The sequence below is a fragment of the Oreochromis aureus genome, linkage group 15 (genome assembly GCF_013358895.1).
Source record: "Oreochromis aureus strain Israel breed Guangdong linkage group 15, ZZ_aureus, whole genome shotgun sequence".
Taxonomy (NCBI): Eukaryota; Metazoa; Chordata; class Actinopteri; order Cichliformes; family Cichlidae; genus Oreochromis; species Oreochromis aureus.
The window spans coordinates 17970538-17989693 of record NC_052956.1 but is presented as its reverse complement, the minus strand read 5'-3'; the positions used below and the strand labels follow the sequence as shown (position 1 = coordinate 17989693).

At 38.9% G+C, this 19156-nt stretch overlaps 1 protein-coding gene across 5 annotated transcripts in view; it reads right to left on the bottom strand.

The window, feature by feature from the left end:
• Positions 1 to 19156, bottom strand: part of LOC116311524 (DNA (cytosine-5)-methyltransferase 3A-like) — a 98616-nt gene that overhangs the window by 50010 nt on the left and 29450 nt on the right. For 3 of the 5 annotated variants that reach the window (XM_031728665.2, XM_039599287.1, XM_031728671.2), the window contains exons 3-6: positions 13761 to 13868; positions 3066 to 3189; positions 2710 to 2747; positions 2488 to 2604 (exon numbers count right to left, since the gene is read on the bottom strand). In XM_031728665.2, coding sequence (XP_031584525.1) covers positions 2488 to 2604; positions 2710 to 2747; positions 3066 to 3189; positions 13761 to 13868 — 387 coding nt within the window. Of the gene's footprint in view, positions 1 to 2487; positions 2605 to 2709; positions 2748 to 3065; positions 3190 to 4808; positions 5000 to 13760; positions 13869 to 19156 lie in introns of those variants that run through there. The other 2 variants (XM_039599288.1, XM_031728679.2) reach the window with 2 other exon arrangements.

The window sequence follows — 19156 nt, the reverse complement described above, 5'->3', positions numbered from 1 at the left end:
ATAATCAATATTTCTGGCTTTGTGAGTGAATGTCTGACTAGACCACTAACATCTGTCTGTCTGTGAGTATTAGGTGCAGTTTTTGCCCTCGGGTCCAAAGAAAGGTTTGGCTGAAATCAAACAGATCGATGAGGTTTCCACCAAAAACCAGGGAGCTGCAGAAAATTTAAGACTTTCCAGAAACTTGTAGTGTTTGAAGATTGACATTTTTAAGACCTTTCAGACCTGCAGATACCCCGAATTCTTGTTTTATATCTCTTGGAATACTCGGTCTCAGTTTACCCAAATAACACATGTGGTATAGATTATGTAAATTGAAAATATGTACAACATTTATGTTTTGAATCTAACCTCTGATGTTGATGCTCCCCTCAAGGAAGCATTAATAATGTCCCCCTCAGGGAAACATTTGGCAGAGAGAGAGCCTACAGGTGGATGCCAGGTGGAGGCAGCAGCAGTAACAGCAAAAGATGTGTAAGAGAATGAGTAAAGGATGTCAGAGTGTGCCATGTGAGTGAAGTCAGCTAAAGGAATCCTTGCCGTAATGAAAAAAAAAACAGTCATAGGAAATTTTAGGACTTTTCTCTCATTTTTATTTGAGTAAAATAAAACCCCAATTCCAAAATCAACTGGAACGCTGTGCAAAATGTAAATAAAGGCAGAATTTATATGATCTGCAATTCTCATAAACCCGTATTTTATTCATAGTAGAACATAGAAAACATACCAAATATTTAAACTATAACACTTTACTATCTTTTGAAAAGAAATGAGCTCATTTTGAATTAGATGGCTGCAACATATCTCAAAAGCTGGAACAGAGCAAAAAAAAGAAAAAAGATGAAAAGTTAGAGGTACTAAAGAGAAACAGCTACAGGAACATGTTGAATTAAATAGGCTAATTGTCAGTAATATGATTGTATATAACAAAGAGCATCTTAGAGTCTCTTAGAAGTAACGAGAGTTTCACCAGTCTGCAAAAAACTGCTTTTACAAATGTTCCTCAATAGAAAATTGCAAAGACTGAATATCAGTACATAATATCATCAAAAGATTGGAGCAATCTAGGTGCACGAGGTACAAAGCTGAAGAGTTTGACCTTCCAAGCCCTGAGGCCACATTGCATTAAAAACTGGTTTGACTGTATCATGGAAATCACTGCATGAGCTCAGGAACCGTGCCATCCAGAAATCCATGTTGCGTCTCTATCACATGAAGAAGATGCTATGTGTGAACATGATTCAGAAACAATGGCATCTTCTCTGAGCCAAAGCTCATCTAGAATATACTGAGATGAAGTGAGAAACTGTTCTGTGGTCAAATTTGAAATTCTTATTGGTAATTATGGACACTGGAACCTCCAGACTAAAAAGGAGAGGGAGCATCCAGCTTATTTTTAGCAATCAGTTCAAAATTCTGCATCTCTGATGATATGATATGACATGACATGATATGATATGATATGATATGATATGATATGATATGATATGATATGAGGGTGCGTTAGTGTGTATGTAACTGGGAGAAGAACATCCAGAAAGGCAGCGTCAGTGCAGAAAAACATATACAGGTTTTACAGCAACAAATGCTCCCATCCAAAGTCTTTTTCAGGAAGGCTTTGCATACTTCAGCAAGACAATGCTATACCACATACTGCAGCTATTACAACAGCATGGCTTTGTTACTCAAAGAGTGCTGAACTGTCTGCCTGTAGTCCAGACCTTTTACCAGCTGAAGACATCTGGCATATCATGAAATGAAAAATACAATAAAGAAGCCAGAGGACTGTTGAGCAGCTAATCCTATATGAGACAAGTATGGGACAACATTCCTTTCAAATAGTGTAGCAGCTGGTCTCTTCAGTTCCCAGATGTTTATGGACTGCTGTTAAAAGAAGAGTGGATGCTACACAGGCCTTGGCTTAACTTTTTCGAGACGTGTTACTGCAATCAAATTCAAAATGACCTTGATATGTTGTCTATGTTCTACCGTAAATACAATATAGGTTTATGAGATTTGAAAATCATTATATTTACATTTAACGCAGCATCCCAACTTTTTGGGAATTAGGGTTGTAAAAGTTTAACAGACACAGAACACATGGAGTTCATATCCCCAACATATAAAGTGAGACTGTAAATCGTAACAACACTCAGAGCAATATTACTCAGCACGCAGTTCTGTCAAGAAGGTTGATTTAATATCTCAAGGGGATTTCCCTCTTTCTCTGGATTACTCAGCATCGCACAAAGCAAACCACAGCTAATTTCCACTGTAGTTTGGTTGCTTTAAAAGGGCATCCTACATGTATAAAACCAGTTCAAAAGTTTATAAATCTTCTCGGTCCACCTGTAAAACTTTTACAATATATACGACAAGAAGTTCCATCAAAAACTCCAGTTACCCAGGTTTAAGGAGGATATTTATTCTAACTGGGCTCCTACATAAACGTATATCAGTGTAAATACGAGCTTTTCCGTTGCTCACCTCCATCTTCCAGCGGCTGAGCCATTCTTCTCTCTGTCTCCTGCTGATATAGTATGGATCTCCAGCCTGAAAAGTTACTCTGGGGACTGGCCTTCTCCGCAGCCTCCCAGTCTCTCCCTGCATGTACACAAAAAGCTTGTTATATACTGTGTATACCATGAGAGTGATTGATTTAACCATGTAGAAAACATGCAAAATTGCTGCAGACACTTGTTTTCTCACCTCTCTGGGGGAGTCACAGTTTCTGTCATCTGGCTCGTCTGCAGGGGAAAAAAAAGTTACAGGAAATGGCTCATTTGTACAGGTTTAACGAGAGATTTAATGAGGATGTAAAGACGTGGTTTTCATCACTTTGCCCCAGTGTACTTATGTACAATTACCATTCCCTTAAAAGCTGCAACATGGAAGTTCTTTGAAAAGTAAAGTTTTAGATAAATGAATTACACAAAAGACAACATTTGTTGTTGTAAATAAACTGTTTAAAGTTTTTATACTGAAAGAAAATTAGCAGAACCTTTCCAAATGCTGTTAAATCTAAGGTAATAATCATATATAGGCAAAGAGCATTAAAGCTGTACCCTTATTTCTCTCCGCTGGCTCTTGTTTCCGACGCCCGCGCTTCTTGCGAGGGGAAGGTGAAGGCGCCGGCTCCTCAGGCGGAGTTGGGGGGGCGTTTGCACAGGGGTCAGAGGTTGCCATCTCCTGGGAAACACACAGAGCACAGTCTAGGTATGAGAAAACTGTTGAACGCCCTCGTCTACACCCATCAAAGGGTTCCACAGACATAATAATCATACACACACACACACACGTGCAAGCTCTATACTCACACATAAAACAAATGCCTTAAAACACACAGTCAAAGAGCTACTTCAAAACTGCACACACATATTAGTCTGCAGAGGGCATCTGCACAGGATCAGTGTAATAAACACCCCCAGGTACCATTAAAACACACACAAACACACACACACCTTTGAGGTGACGATGGGGGGGGGGCTGTACTGATGTGATTAACAGTGCTAAATGATCCTAACTGCTCCTACCAGGTTAAATTTATATATATTTACAGATGCATGCCTAATATTAAACACAAATTTAAAATAACTTTCAAGGTTTAAGTTATGAAAATTTCAAACAAATGAATTTACACTGCAAAATATCAATATGGCAATACTCCTGAATTATGAACTTCTGCCTCTAGTTCAGGGGCTAATCCATTAGCTGACCAGCTTTAATAATGCTAAACACAGGACACAGCAGGGTTTTAAAAAAAAATATGTGTGCGTTTGTGTGTGCATGTGTGTGTGCTGCTAAAAGATTTCATAGATTGTTGGTTAAAAAGTGCAGAGCCAGAGGTGAATGTCAAACTGAAATGCTATGCTAACGCTAGCTTATGCTAAGAAGCATGCAAGGGCTCTAATGAGCAGCTGAGGCGGCCTGTAAAAGTCAGATGACGCAAAAAGGTGACTAAAAGGGCCTTGGGACACATTAAAATACTCCAGCACACACTTTTAACACTTGCAGTCAAACAGAAACAAGGTTGTAATCCAAAGTTACATTTCTGGTGGCCTTACAGCATATGTAATGGCTAAAATGTACTATTTTGCTTTAAATGTACGCTGTTGCCCTTTTGTAAAATAACAGCAAAGAGTTATCTACATTTATAGACCACCAGGTTCTTAGACTTAATGTGGGATCAAGCAGGGTCTCCAGACTCCATATAGTGACAGGGTAGCACTTTAGATTTGTTTACAGAGTTAGATTCAAAACTAGAGTTATAAAAGTTAAAAAAAATGCTTTAAAGATTACTCATAATACTTCGTCAACACTTATTAAGATTAAATCAAATGCTAAAGGGAGAACTATTCATACATATAGTGTTTTATAAACTTAATAAATTACAACAAACACATCAAACTCACACTACATAAATCAAACCAATCCACTAAAATCAACCACTTTGGTCCAAGTGGTTGACTTTAGTGTAAAACTTGCTATTTAAAATAATACATTTGTGTATTACTGTAAAAAGCATATTACAAATTGTGGATATCTACTGATAATAATACATTAGCTAAAATGAATTAAAAAGATGTGAACAAAACACGTGGTATGAATTAAACAAGCTGAAAATGATAAAAAAAAAAAAAAAAGTTAGCACACCATTGTCTATCCTGTGAACCATGACGTGCCCTTAATGTGAGCACGTGGCCTTAACATTTATCGTTTTAACCCAAATATGAAATTAAAGCTGCATTAAACAATGAAGAAAACACTAAACCAGCTCCTAACTTTTAAGCAAACAACTGACTACTTACACATTCAGCAGAAACAGAGGAATCTGGGTTTGCAGTCATCTTTTTGGCCACATGTTGAATGTAAATTCATTTCAGCCCTGGTTTGGTCCACAGACTCTTGAGAAAAATATCTGGATGTCTTTGGGTTGCTATAAGTGCTCGCCGTTCTTCAGCTACTTCGCCTCTCCGTCATTTAGCGCTACACAGAAAGTGTACAGCCGGCTTGAGTCAGCTGGTTATACACTTCCTTTTGCGAGAGCAGGTGCACTGGTTAAGCTTCACTGAACCAATCCTACGACCTGATTGAAAAGCAATAGGTGGATATTGCTTAATGCAGCTTTAAAGATGTGCTGATATTTAGTTTAGTTTATAGTGCAGAAAAAGGCCACAAATGTGCTGCAAGCAGGCCGAAATGCATCGAAAAGCAAGCTATTTTTAGCACAGTGGAACTTTCACCTTTTCAAACAACTTCTCTTTGCACTTCCTCTTCTCTCAGAATCTATCGTCGCCTTGATCTTGACTGACAGACAGCCTGGAAAGTACCTGACTTTACTCTACAGCTGACAAACTTTAAACTGGCTGTGTATACATGCAGCAATCCAACTAAGGGCAGATTTTAGTTGGATGAAACGTTTGATTACACCCAAGGGTAGGCTGAACAGAGAACAGGATGTAACAAACAATAAAACAATGGTGCACCAAAATAATAGAATAAGCAATCACACTACAGCAAATTAATACATGCCAGCTGTGTTTATGTTTTACAGATGTACAGCCGAAGTAGCTGCATGTATTGTTAAAGTGTAAGATGTGAAAATGGGCAAATACCTGCTGTAGAAATCTGTGTTTTTCCTGTATACAAAAATTATAGAATCTACCAAAGAAACGCTGGGATTTTTCATTATGATTTGAAAGTACAATTTTGCCTATCAAATGGCCAGAAATAAGAAAAAAAATGTACAGACTTCTGGTAACTTAAGTAACACAGACTAATTAAACTTAGTTATATGCAGACCAGTTGCGCTTATGTGCATCCCCCAAAACTACCAAAAGGCCCAATCTGAGCCAGTAAAAACCCTGGAAATGTGTACTGCAGGTATTTTTGATTAAATTGAGCAAATAAGAGGAGAAATGTCAAAACTATACACAAGTCACATCAAAGCAAACCACCCAGATTTCCCTTATATTTTTATGTTTTTAAGTCCCGCACCCTCCTGTTGTGAAAAATTGCAATACATGCATCCAGAGTTTGTGTTATCCTAGCTGCCAGATCATAAGATGCAGTCAATACACACATTTAATACCAACACAGCTTGGCAACCAGACTGAAAGGGACTCCTCATGGCTTAATTCTGCGTTGTCAGACCAGTTAGATCACACACTGGGAAAATACAACCTGAGGGCTATAACTACCCCACAGACCTTCTCCATCTGACCCTGAGTGTGTAAAAAACCTCACAGAAAATCAATGCTCAGGAATCCCAAGGCAAGCCTGTGCTGCTTTACATAACATAAAAGGACTAATTTCAGTGTTTTAGGTGTATGTCTATCATTTTTCATGTTAGCAGTGTTTTCACTGCAACCTATAAGTGGGGTTCAATGCAGTTATCGATTGTATGGCTCTTTTTTTTCAGTATGACAGAAAAAAATTCTGTCCGGCCTTAAGTTTGATGCATAATGAAGTAGCTGCAAAATGTTAGGCATTAAAATGAAAAGAAATCAGTAAATGTGGGTCAAACCATATATATGACTCTTCTAGTGTGGATCACAGAATTGCAACTTCAATAAAGTTGGAAAGATTCAAAAACTCATTAGTGAAACTTTGGAAAAACACAGACACATCTTTCCCCTCATATTTAAGCAGACGGTCACAATCAGTCAGTTGTAATCACTTTTTCAGTGCAAGGAGATGTGGGACAGGGACCGCCTACAAAGTGTGACACAGACTAAAGTCTAGTATCTCCTCTTGCTATTTGAATCTTCATACAGGTGCATGTTCATTATTTGAAAATGAAAATATATTAATGAATAAAGACATTTAAAAAAGGCTTATCTCCTAAAAAGTCGTCTGTAGCAGTGAATATACTCTGTTTTCATTGACAACAAATTAATTAAGTGTCCAATTACTAATCAGACGCCGCATATACACAGAGCTTTTGCATGGAAAGAATGTAATACTGCTTAAAAGCCTAGCTACAATTTCTTAAATCCCTTTTTAATCAGTAACTGGAAACAGATTAATGTGACTATATTTACTGAGTTTGCAGTTGGGTGATACAACAGAACAAAGTAGCAAATCTACACAGAATGGCTGAATCTTATGGCAGGATCTTAAGAGAGCTGTGCATAGCTGAATGCCTGCAAACCTCAATAAAATGAAGCAACATAGCAAAGACACGTGGGCCAAAATTCCTCCACAGCAATGTGAGAGACTGATAAAGTCATACCGAAAATGATGACTTAATTTGTTGCTGCTAAAGGTGGTTCTATAATCATGGGAGCGTACTTAGTGTTTTTAATCAAGTATACCTCAAGAATCCTCTGAAAACATTCTTTTACACAACAGTGCATGTTCTTGGGTTGTTGTTTTTTTAAAGTATAGGCTTTGTTTTTCAATAATTTAAGTTCATACCCCTGTACTGTAACACACTCTCACAAGTTACATTCACATCTTAAATGCTGTTGACCGTCTTTGGCACTTTACTGCAACCATTTGCACTACTGTCATACCTGCTACCGTTGGTCATTTCCACTACTGTCCATGTACAACTCACAAGCTGGTCTATCTACTTATTTATTTATCTTTTATATCTGCACTGCTGTATATAGGTTTGACTTTTAATATATATTTCCCAAAAATGTGTCCTTTATCTTTTTCAATTCTTAATTCTTCCTCACAGTCAGGTGACAGAGAAATGCATTAGTGCCATTAATTTATGGCACTTTTTAGGATATTTGTGATAGATGTAGAGGTATAATGAACACAAACAAAATGACCACACTTTGTACCTGACATTGTTTCCCTTACTCATTATAATCAGGTAAAGTTTGAGTTTTTTCTGGCAGTTTTTTGACTTTTATATGAGTCCATTATATTTATATGACTGTACATAGGAACTCAACACAACACGATCTTTTGCTTGCTATTTTAAATGTTTGGACCAAAATTGTCATTTTTATCCACCAGCCACATGTCATGATACTTTTTTGTCAGACATGCCAACCACAATCTGTTCGCAATCCATCTGTGACCTTTTTGTGGTCTGGATGCAAAACGGAAACACTGAAAGAAACCAAACGAAACTCCACATGCACCAAAAGTGAATCGAAAGGTCTGGTTGACATGCATAGTCTGACTGAGCTAAGAGCCAAGCAGTTTAAATAATTATAGTTTAGCATAACTTAAGATTGAATCTAGTTATTATAGTGCAAGCAGAGTTTCATTATTTATAAAAAACTGAGGGGGATTTTCACGTAGAAGTATTGCATAAATGTCGGGAAGTGTTCCAATATAACTCTGTAGTCCTACTGTACTTCAAGCTACTTTAATCTACAGTAACACACAGGCATGCATAATAAACCACCAGCTGCTCCACACATGGTTGAAGCAGAGAGGAAGAAATGGGATCAAAATGAGGGAGGAAATAGGAGGAGGAGGGGAAATACTATCTTAACTTAGAAAAAAAATACTAACCAGCAGGAAAAAGAAGCAATGAAATGATGAAGGAAAAAAAAGACAAAGGCTAATCTAATCATCCATGAAACCATCATCATTACTCTAATATTATGTGTACAGGCGAGAGTGTGGTTACTTTTGATGGAAGAGAACAAGTGGAGAGAGAGAGGAGAAATTGAGGCTTTCTCGACCCATCTCTGCTCTATATAGTTACTGACAGCTCCACCCTGGAGATCCACACAATTCCTGGTCACACTCCACGGTGTGATTGTGTATTTGTGCTTTTCGTATTTGTATGTCCTGATGGGGACTTTAACCTGAGTGCACACCAACCTTGGAGGACTTGTCTCACTACAGGGAGCATAAAACTTCAGGGATGTGGGTAAATAGTCGACTCGATGATGATGCATTGTTTACCTATTGCAAGTCGGCCAAATAAATGCTAGCCTATACATCGGGGTGGCCAACTCCAGGCCTCGAGAGCCGGTGTCCTGCAGGTCTTAGATGTATCCTTGATCCATCACAGCTGATTTAAATGGCTAAATTACCTCCTCAACATTTCTTGAAGTTCTCCAGAGGCCTGGTAATGAACTAATCATTTGATTCAGGTGTGTTGACCCAGGGTGATATTTAAACCTGGAGGACACCGGCTCTTGCGGCCTGGAGTTGGCCACCCCTGCTATACATAAAAGCTTTCCTATGTCTGCTTAAGTTTCACATTACTAATGGAAAAAAGTAAAGTCCAGAGGATGAGTTGGCACAGATGGATAACTTCAGGTTTAATCATGAGTTTTTAGATGAATTCTTATAGGGGGTACATTCCCATGCCAACTTGTGCTGCACACTTAGAGTAGGTTATGCGCGAGATAAGAGAGAAGCATGTACAAAACCAGCTTAATGACCAATCAGTTCTGTGGAAAAGGGCGTTACCATTGCTGGAAAAGCCTGTGGTCCTAAGTGCACAGTTAGAAGAGGGGTCTAAAGATTTAAGAGGTAGTTTACAGTTTTGACTTTCTCTGACAAAAATTAATACAAAATAGCAATTCTTATAAGCAACTTTAGTCCTTGCTATATTTTCCTGTTGGCTGCAAAGAAAGTTAAACTTGTTTTATAAGTGAAAACAGGGCACTTAAGCCTTTTACTTGCCGTCTTATATAAAATGTAGGTAAGTGGTTTGATGTTTGTTTTTGCATTTGTTGTTCTTTCAGCTTCTTTCACTTGTTCTCAGCCACTGCAGCTGAAAGAACAAGGCTAAAACTGCCTCACACACAACCACACACACATATATAAACAACCTATGAACTTAATAGAACATGCAGTTGTAATTACATATCAAAAGACTGTTATCCAAATCAGTCTGTTAACTTTGATACAGAGTAGGCATTTCTGTTGGCTTTCCTTTCTCGTTTCAATAAACTTTAGTTATAGAGCACTTTTCCAGTCTTACTAACTAAAGTGCACAGAGCACACATACTCACACACACACTTACAGACACACACACACATTCATATAGTACTTTTAGTACTATGTTTTTCCTCTCAGACACACACAGCTGATTTGTGTGCAGCAGCTTTTTTTTCGTTGGTTTCAGTCAGAATTACATATTTAACATCTGTACTTTTCTAATGTTATACTTTTATCTTCCTTTGTAAACTTGCTCTACAGTTACTAGATCTGTACATGCAAGCCAAGATTAGGAATACCTGGACTGATTTATCAATTGATAACCACCTTTATATAACCACTTAGCTTGATTGCTGAAGTTATTAAGAGAAGCCACAGAAGGAAAAGACATCCTGGATATGTATGTAGTACAGCACTGCAGTAGCGTTACACATTGTAGAAATATTTAATTAGGGTAATACAATAATAACATCTAGAATTAGGTTAAACATTGTAGAAAAGTTTCTGTGCTGTCCGCTTGTTTTTCAGCCACAATGCAAAGTTGGCAACATCGCCAGTTTGTAATGTTGCAACTCAGTCATTACATTGTGTATTTGTAGGGTAGTCGGTTAAAGAACTTCACTGGTGTTACTAAGATATTGCAACACCACCCGCCACTAGAAGATGTAGGGAGATGGAAACTAACAAGTTTTGAGGCAGTAATGATATAGGAATTGGGTTGCTCCATATACGCTGTACAAAATGCCACACAGTTCTGGGACATTTAAAATATGATTTGATGATTTGTCAGTTATGTCTGTTCTCTTACTTTCAGACTTCTTGAGTAATCCGATTTTTTTTCTCCTGTTTAAAGTAATTAAAGTTAAGCTTAAATATTCACTTGTGATCGTTAGGGTTAGGTTAAGGGAATGCTCAGTGCCAATAAGTAAACCCCACAGAGATTACTGAAACACATTTGTGTGTGAGTGTGTGACTGTGTGCCTGTGTCTGACAGGACCCACATTAATCCTGCTCGCTTTGTCAGGGCTCAGACATCAAAGCATGATCAGACCTGCTCTCCTGCACACACGCATATCCACAAACATACACACACGTGGGTTTTTCTATATTTATGAGGGCACTAACTGACAATCTAATCTATCCTAATCTTCAATCATCACAATGAACCATAACTACAACCCTTTGTGCGCTGAAACCAAATCCTAACCCACCTATTGCCTTATAAAATGTGAGGACCTGCCTAAATGACCTCACAACAAAGGTTTTTGGTCCGTGCAAGCATATCAACACACACACACACACACACACACACACACACACACACACACACACACACACACACACACACACACACACACACACACACACACACACACACACACACACACACACACACACACACACACACACAGTCTTTCCTTCTGAGTAGTTCACTCAGTATTCCTCTTGTCTGGGGCTGTTTGATCAGCTATATTGACTTGCTGATTCTGCCACAGAGTTCAGTCGGTACAAAGACACACACACACACACACACACACACACACACACACACACACACACACACACACACACACACACACACACACACACACACACACACACACACACACACACACACAATACACACAAAGTAAGCGGTTAGAGAATGAACGCTGAGAGAAATATGACGGAGGGGAACTGCCAAAGACCTGAAGTCAGTGCTAGTGATGAAATATACCACACAGTGTAATTATTACAGTGCTAATGCAGCTCTGTAACACGAGTCACAGGTTATTTACTGCTGGACTAAGAGAGATTGGATGGATGCCAGTTCAAACTCAGAGTAAAGCTGGAAAAGGAGTGGTAAGGAGCATAGTCACAATGGGTAAAAGTAGACGACAAATACAGCAGCTGAACATAGAGCAATGCTCACATTTTCGCATAATAAATGTGGGTCCTGCTTTCCACCAGGCACTGTCAAAATTAGCAGATTGTCATGGAAAATGTTTCCTTGTAAGTATCACTATTTTTCCTAATTGATAGACCCTTGAAATACAAAGGGGTGGGTTGAAATCTCTTCCTTTGTTAAGTCACCTTTTTTCTAGCATTTGTGAGCCCTCATAACTTCATAAGACATTTAATGTTCGGTCCTGAAAAACACATTTAAGTTTTGTTTAAAAACTGGGACTAAATAAATTTTACACCCATTCCAGGTGTCACAGTCTTAAACCAAAGTGTTTTTATACAATAGTTTCTGAAACAAGTACCAGAAACAAGCACTGGTTCCCTGAAATGTTTAACCTGATTTTTTTTTTTTTTTCAATATATTTTGCTGGAGAAAAGTTCAAAAAATTCACATCACTATATGAGGCTGGGTGGCTGTTAGTGGCTGACTTGCCAAATGTACCATAATTTCATTCATGATTAAAACTTTTAAAATCCCGCTCTACTGGTGAACAGATAAAGTGCATGCTGAGGCTTTCCAAGTGGTTTAAATGTATTATAAGTTTATTACTGTAAGACAAAAATCACTGCCCCAACACTAACTCTGGTAAGTGTTATTAGGAAAAATCACTAATAACACATTTGCAAAATGACATCACCAAAAGGCATGCTGGGCAATGCTAACTAGCCAGGTAACTGTTGAGGGAGGAGGTTGGTGAAGCATTCAAGAACAGTGAAGACAGATGGAGGATGTAGAAGTGCAGAGAGTTAAATCTGCTGTTATATCTACCCACACAGCACAGGTTACCAGGTAATGCAAAGTTAGCACAAGGTTTGGAAGAAATTGGAGTTGGTTTCATACCCACATCGAAGCGCTAACAAACTAGATATTTGTTTAAAAACAGCAAAGTGTCATTACATCTAAGCTAGAAGTAAATCAGGCAGGCTGTTAAGTTGCGACTCTATGTTACTGTCCAGGGTGCACCCACCTTGGACAGGTCACCCTGGACTTGCCCTGCCAAAGCTGGGACAGGCTCCAGCCCTGAATTGGATAAACACAGGAAAATGAATAGATGGATGAAAAAAAATTCTACTTCTGTAACCCAGTGCTAATCATTTAAATGCCAAACATAATGTCTTTTTCTTGCAAAATGTGAGCACTCATCTTACAATGATCCAATAAAATATGATTTGGGACATTAAACTAACCTTAGTGATAACTGTTGGCTTGCATTTGGCAGAGGGTGGGAAGGATATCATAGGTGGAGGAGTGTGTTTGGATCTTAGGTGGCAAAAACTTTGCTCACAACTGTTGAGTCCTTTATCCTCCTCCTACTGCTTTTTTCTACAGCTCAGTATCAGTCAGTTTGTGCTTCATACATTCAAGTCATGCCCACTTCTGAGCAATCCACCAACCTAAAGTCATATTTTTATGACTTTAACTGATGCTAGAGATGATCTAACTTCTGTTCCAGCCAGACTTTAAGTGGTATGTGGAAAATGTGGGGGCTGGAGCCATGCTGACCAGAAATTGATGAGTGTGTTAAACTGCTATTACATGTGGAGGGAGAGCAAATGCAATGACTACATCTGCAAACAGTCAATGTGTAGGGGACTCCCCCTTTCAAAGATACACTGCTGATTAAGAAAGAAGTCTCTCTCTGTAACACACTGAAGCAGAAAAAAACAACCCACACAAGCTACTATGTCAGACACACTCAAATGTGACACTTAATTAATGCAGTAAATGCGCCTCCAGATCAGTGTGTTTCTGTATGATATGATTTGACTACAGCTGATGCACGGCAGCTCACAGGTGTGAATGAATAAGAAGGAAAGTAGTGCATGCATGTTTAACAAACCTCTGCAGATTAGAGAGGGGAGTTTTTTTAATAGGTGAACAGATAATCAATCATTCTTCTGCAGTTTAAAGCACAAAACACCATCAGGCTTTAAGTACAGTACTCACAGGAAGCAGCTGTTTGCGTTTCCTGCTGGGACGACCCACTCTGCGCTTGTTGCGGGGGCTCGCCGGTGTCCCCTCCTCTGGACTGTCCTGGTCTGCACCATCTTCACTCTGTGAAATTACAGAGAGCCCACATCAAACACTCAATGAAGACTGTATGAAGTTATAATTGATGTCAGCAGTAAGACCGCATTAAAGCCACATTGACTAAGGGCAATGTGGCTAAGAAGCTCTTCAGGGCAGAAGTTGAAAAACAGGATATAATGAACACAGGGCACCATAGCAGTATTAATAACGAAGTTATTTCCTGGTTTTAAAAAAAGCCACATTTCACACAGTTTATGTCTTTTTTCCCTTTAAAGTAAAAGGAAAAGAGATAAATACGCTACTAAAACAAGGAATTTAAAGCTTGACCATGTCCTGATTGAACAAAGCAGTTCTATATCTATAAATGAGCCCAATGTGAAAGAGAAAACCAGTAAATTAGATGGTTGCAGACATGAACTCCAGCTGTGAAGCAGACAGGATGTTGTACTACCAGACCTGCTCACGATTGATCTAAGCATGGACACAGAACTCCAGAAGGCTATTATACTAAGCCACTTTATTGCCATCTGACATTTACTGTGCTTGTTTTTTTAACTACATTTAGTATGTAATTTTATTTATTCTGCTTTTTTGAATTTATTAAACAACTTTTCTTTATAGTGCCACTTTATTGTTATATATTTTGCTTTTTTGACATTGCATTTTGTTGTGTTTTGTTCCAGAATTTACCCTTTGAGAGCCTTTATTTTAGTTACATTACTATTTAATTAATCTTTTGAGCAATTCTTACCATATGTAGCTGTGTGTTGAGTCGTATTTTTAGTCATTAATCTCATTAATTTTTCTAAATATTTAAGATATTCTGTCAGAGGTGTAGTTCTTTTAAGAGCTGTTCACCTAGATCAGGGGTCCCCAATCTCAGTCCACGAGGGCCGGTGTCCCTGCAGGTTTTAGATATCACCCTGGGTCAACACACCTGAATCACATGATTAGCTCATTACCAGGCCTCTGGAGAACTTCGGCATGTTGAGAAGGTAATTTATCCATTTAAATCAGCTGTGATGGATCAAGGACACATCTAAAACCTGCAGGGACACCGGCCCTCGTGGACTGAGATTGGGGACCCCTGACCTAGATACTGCCATGAAGAGGTTGAAAAAAAAACAAACACAAAGGGAGAAGGTAGAAATAAAACTTCTATACATTCACTTTCTGCTTTTTATCAAGCTCACAAGAGGCACCAGTCTAACCAGAGATGCCGAGACCTCCCTCTCCCCAGGCATCTCCTCCAGCTCTTTCAGGAGGAAACCAAACTAGGCAAGAGACATAATCTCTCCAGCGTGCGCTGGATCTGCACTGGGCTCTCCAACCAGATGAATATCTTAGAAACACCTAGGAGGCATGTAGTAAGTGTCGTGGTCACACGTGTGAATCACCTCAACTGGCTCCCTTTGATGTGAAGGAGCACCCTGAATACGAAAATGACCAAGCCCTCACCCATCTCTAAAACTGAGCCCAGGCATCTGTTAAAGGAAGCTCTTTTCTACTGCTTGTAATCGATTCCTCAAATTTTTGGTTACTACCCACAAGCTCATTGAGACCTTTGCTTTAACACCCTGCTGTCTCTTTTGACTAGAACAGACCAGTATAGCATCTACATGACAACAGGCCTGTCAGTCTCTCTATCTGCCCAGAAACTCAATACAAACCTGGAAACCTTCGCGATGTAAGCTGAAGGTCTTTACTCAATGAAGCTAGGCGGACTACAACATCTGCAAGATACAGTGACATGACTATGACCCCATCAAACCTGACACACCCCACTACTTGGCTGCACCTAAAGTATCTGTCCATAAAAATTATGAACAGAAACAGTGACAAAAGGCAGCTCTAGAGGAGTCCAAAGCCCAACAGGAACAAGTCTGACTTATTCCCAGCAATGCAAACAGAGCTCTAACTACAGCTATACTGAGATTGATTCCCTCGTAACAATGGGACTGATATCCCACTCCCCAAGAGATGTGGTCAAAGTCCACAAAACACATGTAGACTGGTTGGGAAAAATCCCATGTACTTTCAAATATCCTCAAGGGTGGAAATACAAAATATTTGTGATTTCAACAATAAAAAGGTTTCAACAGCTGAAGCCTTGTTTGTATGTGTCCCCCGACTGTTATTATGACCCGGCTCGGAGGTCGTAGCATTGAACAGTGATGTGCCTTTGCCCCAATTCAGCACATACTGTCATTGTATAGTCTACAGGCATCGAAATTAATGTCCTACACGAGTTCATTAGATCAATTTCACACAGTGTTTCTTGCAGAAAACAGTGCAAAAATCACAAAGCGTGTAGGCGCCTTTGTCTGAACCTAAATGAATTAATCTAGGTTGTTTTCTAAGCTTCCTCTGCTCAGGTCAGAGACAAAGAAGGATGTTGGTAGAGCTGAGTTGTAGACTAGCAGTGGTGTAATTTTACAAAAAAATAGGGAATAAAAATAGCTTGCTGCACCTGTGTGTGCTGGGTGTTAAAGCACACCACAGTGCTCTGTGTGACGATGAGCTGAAATGAAATTTGCCTACATTAATTTCTCTTTTTTTTATATTACACCAAACAACACTTTTACAATGTCCTTATGGTGAAAATGTTGGCAGCTCAGTGGTGTGACAACAGTGGCTTTCCTCGGACTTAGGTATGCGATCTTACTTGGTATGAATCACAACTTCAAAAAAACCCAATGATTCAAAATTCTGATACATAAAAGTGTGAAACAGTCATGCAGGGTGCTCTGAGAGGACAAAAAGACACCTCAGACTATGGACAGCGAAACTCTGCTGTGGTAAATGAAAAACAGATGGAGACATGCAACACATTCAGCGCTGAAATTAAAAATAATTAAGTCACAAGAAAGTACACATTAGCTTCTAAATGTTGTGAAGTTTCTTTAAAGTAGGAAACCACATTTGTAATGTTTCTGTTAATCGAGATAAATGAGATAACATCGGGCACTGCTGAGGCACTTAAACTTTATGAGGCTGTTTGCCACGACTAAATCAGTAAAACTAGTGAAAGAAGCCAATTTTATGATGAGATACATGGTGAAACTGTTATGTGGATTGTCACATCTGGATTCTTTTAGACTGGATATAGATCCAGTGAAGTGCGTTTGCTTGGAGTCTGTTGTTTGACAGTATTACTATAACAGGTATTTACAGATTCTATAAATGAAACACGCTGAATGTGATGGGGAAATAACAGCTTTGTTTATCTCATTAGTGTTACCTGTGTTTAGTCTGCCACACCTGTTTCCCATTAGTCTCCTAAGTGAATATACCTCCTGCTTTTTTACTCCTCAGTGGCCAGAGGAGTTGTCTTGTGCTTTTCCCAGTCAAACTTTCAAGGCATATTCCTCATTTTTCTAGTATAATTTATTGTTTTCCAGCTTTTGTTGCCTACTGATCCTTTTGTGTATAATGCTTTGAACTGTTTCACAGTCTTTGTCCGTCTTTACCTGCTGCTACTGGATTGTTTGCCTCACTGCCTGTTTCTGGATTAAAGATTCAGACTGTGTGTCTTTATCTCTACTCTGCATCTTTCCTGAATTTGGGTCTTTCCCTGTGTGAAATATCATTATGGGAAACATTTGTCCAGAAAGAGATGTAATAATTTATTTGAGAGGTCCAACTAAATGGTTTTGGTTTGGTTAGGCTTTAATCACACAGGCCAAAAGACCCTTGCAACCTCTGGCCACTAGGGAAAAATATGTATTACAGGACTGATTGCTGGCGGCTGCTTGCCATGGCTAGGGGAAATCAGTCACAAAGAGGGCACTGCATCAAAAACCTCCTTGTGATTGCTTTGGTTACTAGCAGATTGCTAGATTGCTATGGAAGATGCAGACTTGTCTGCAAACATTAGCTAACTACTAAATTGGAAAAGTGCGACTCAAATCAGAGATGGAGAATGTTTGCTCTCAAAGTGAAAGTCGTACCTCACCGCTGCAGCAAACATTACAAAAGGCAACAATTTTACTTTGAAGCCGGTTGGTGCTTTTACAGTTGCACTACTGCTTGGTAAGCATGTTTGCAGACAAGTCAGCATCACCCATGCAAACTGCGGGCAACTGCAGCAATTTTCAAGCAAGAAAAGCAATCACAAGAAAGTTTTTGGTGAAGCACCTTACAGTTTGGGGGAAATAAATATTTGATTTCCTGCTAAATTTGTAAATGTGCTTACTCACAAAGAAATGAACCCATTCATGACCTATCTTTAGTGTTCTGGTTGAGAGAAGGAGGTTCTCACTGGTCCCTCACTGTGATTAAGCCATCCTATACCTTTAGCAGAAAAAACAGCCACATCCATGTTTGAATCTGGGAATGGTGTTCTTTATGTCATTTTTCTTCCTCCCAACACAGTGGGTTGAGTAGAGAATGGACGAGTGGAAGAATCTGATTCTGTAAGCATGTGTACTTTATAAACAACAATTTCAGATTATGACTATCTGTAATTGACTGTAATTTACGTGCCAGAATTCTGGCTGGGTTGTAGGGTATCAAATACTCACTCAATGCAAATCAATGTATAACTTTTACGTAATGTGTTTTTTCTGGATTTTTTGTTTATATTATGTCTCTTTCCATTAAAATGAACCTACCAGGTAAACTAGATATTGTTCATGTCTTTGTAAGTGAGCAAACTTTCAAATTCAGCTTGGGATCAAATTATTATTATTTTAAAAAAACAGTTTGTTTCTAAATATAGCTCTGTTAGGAGTTTCTTTTAGTTTTATTTTAAGTTAAACTTTATTTATATAGTGCAAATTGATAACAATGGTCTCATAAAGGTACTTTATATAGTAAGGTAAAGACCCTATAATAGTTAGAAAAATATCCCCCAAATCAGACATTTGACTGTGAGCATCACTTGGCAACTGTGGGAAGGAACAATCCCTTTTCAAGGGTATAAAACTTCTGCGAGAATCAGGATCAGGGAGGATGACACCTTTCGGCCTCAAACAATTGGGGGTGAAAGAAAAGAGAAGAGAAAAAAAAAAAAAGAGTGCAGTGACCAAGGATGATGTTTAGTTTTATTTTGAAAGTCACTAATTGGCCCATAGTTCTCCTGTTTGTTCTTGTTTTCTTACATTGATTATAAAAACTGTTATCACCCATTAAAAGATTATAATTTGACCTTATCTTGTTTCTATCTCTCCTGGGCAGGTGGGAGTGTTATGTTAAGTGGGGCAATACGGTGGTAAGGGTGCATTGAAGGCCCTGCAACAGACTGATGACCTGTCCAGGGTGTACCCCGCCTCTCGTCCTAAGACAGCTGGGATAGGCTCCAGCCCCCCCCA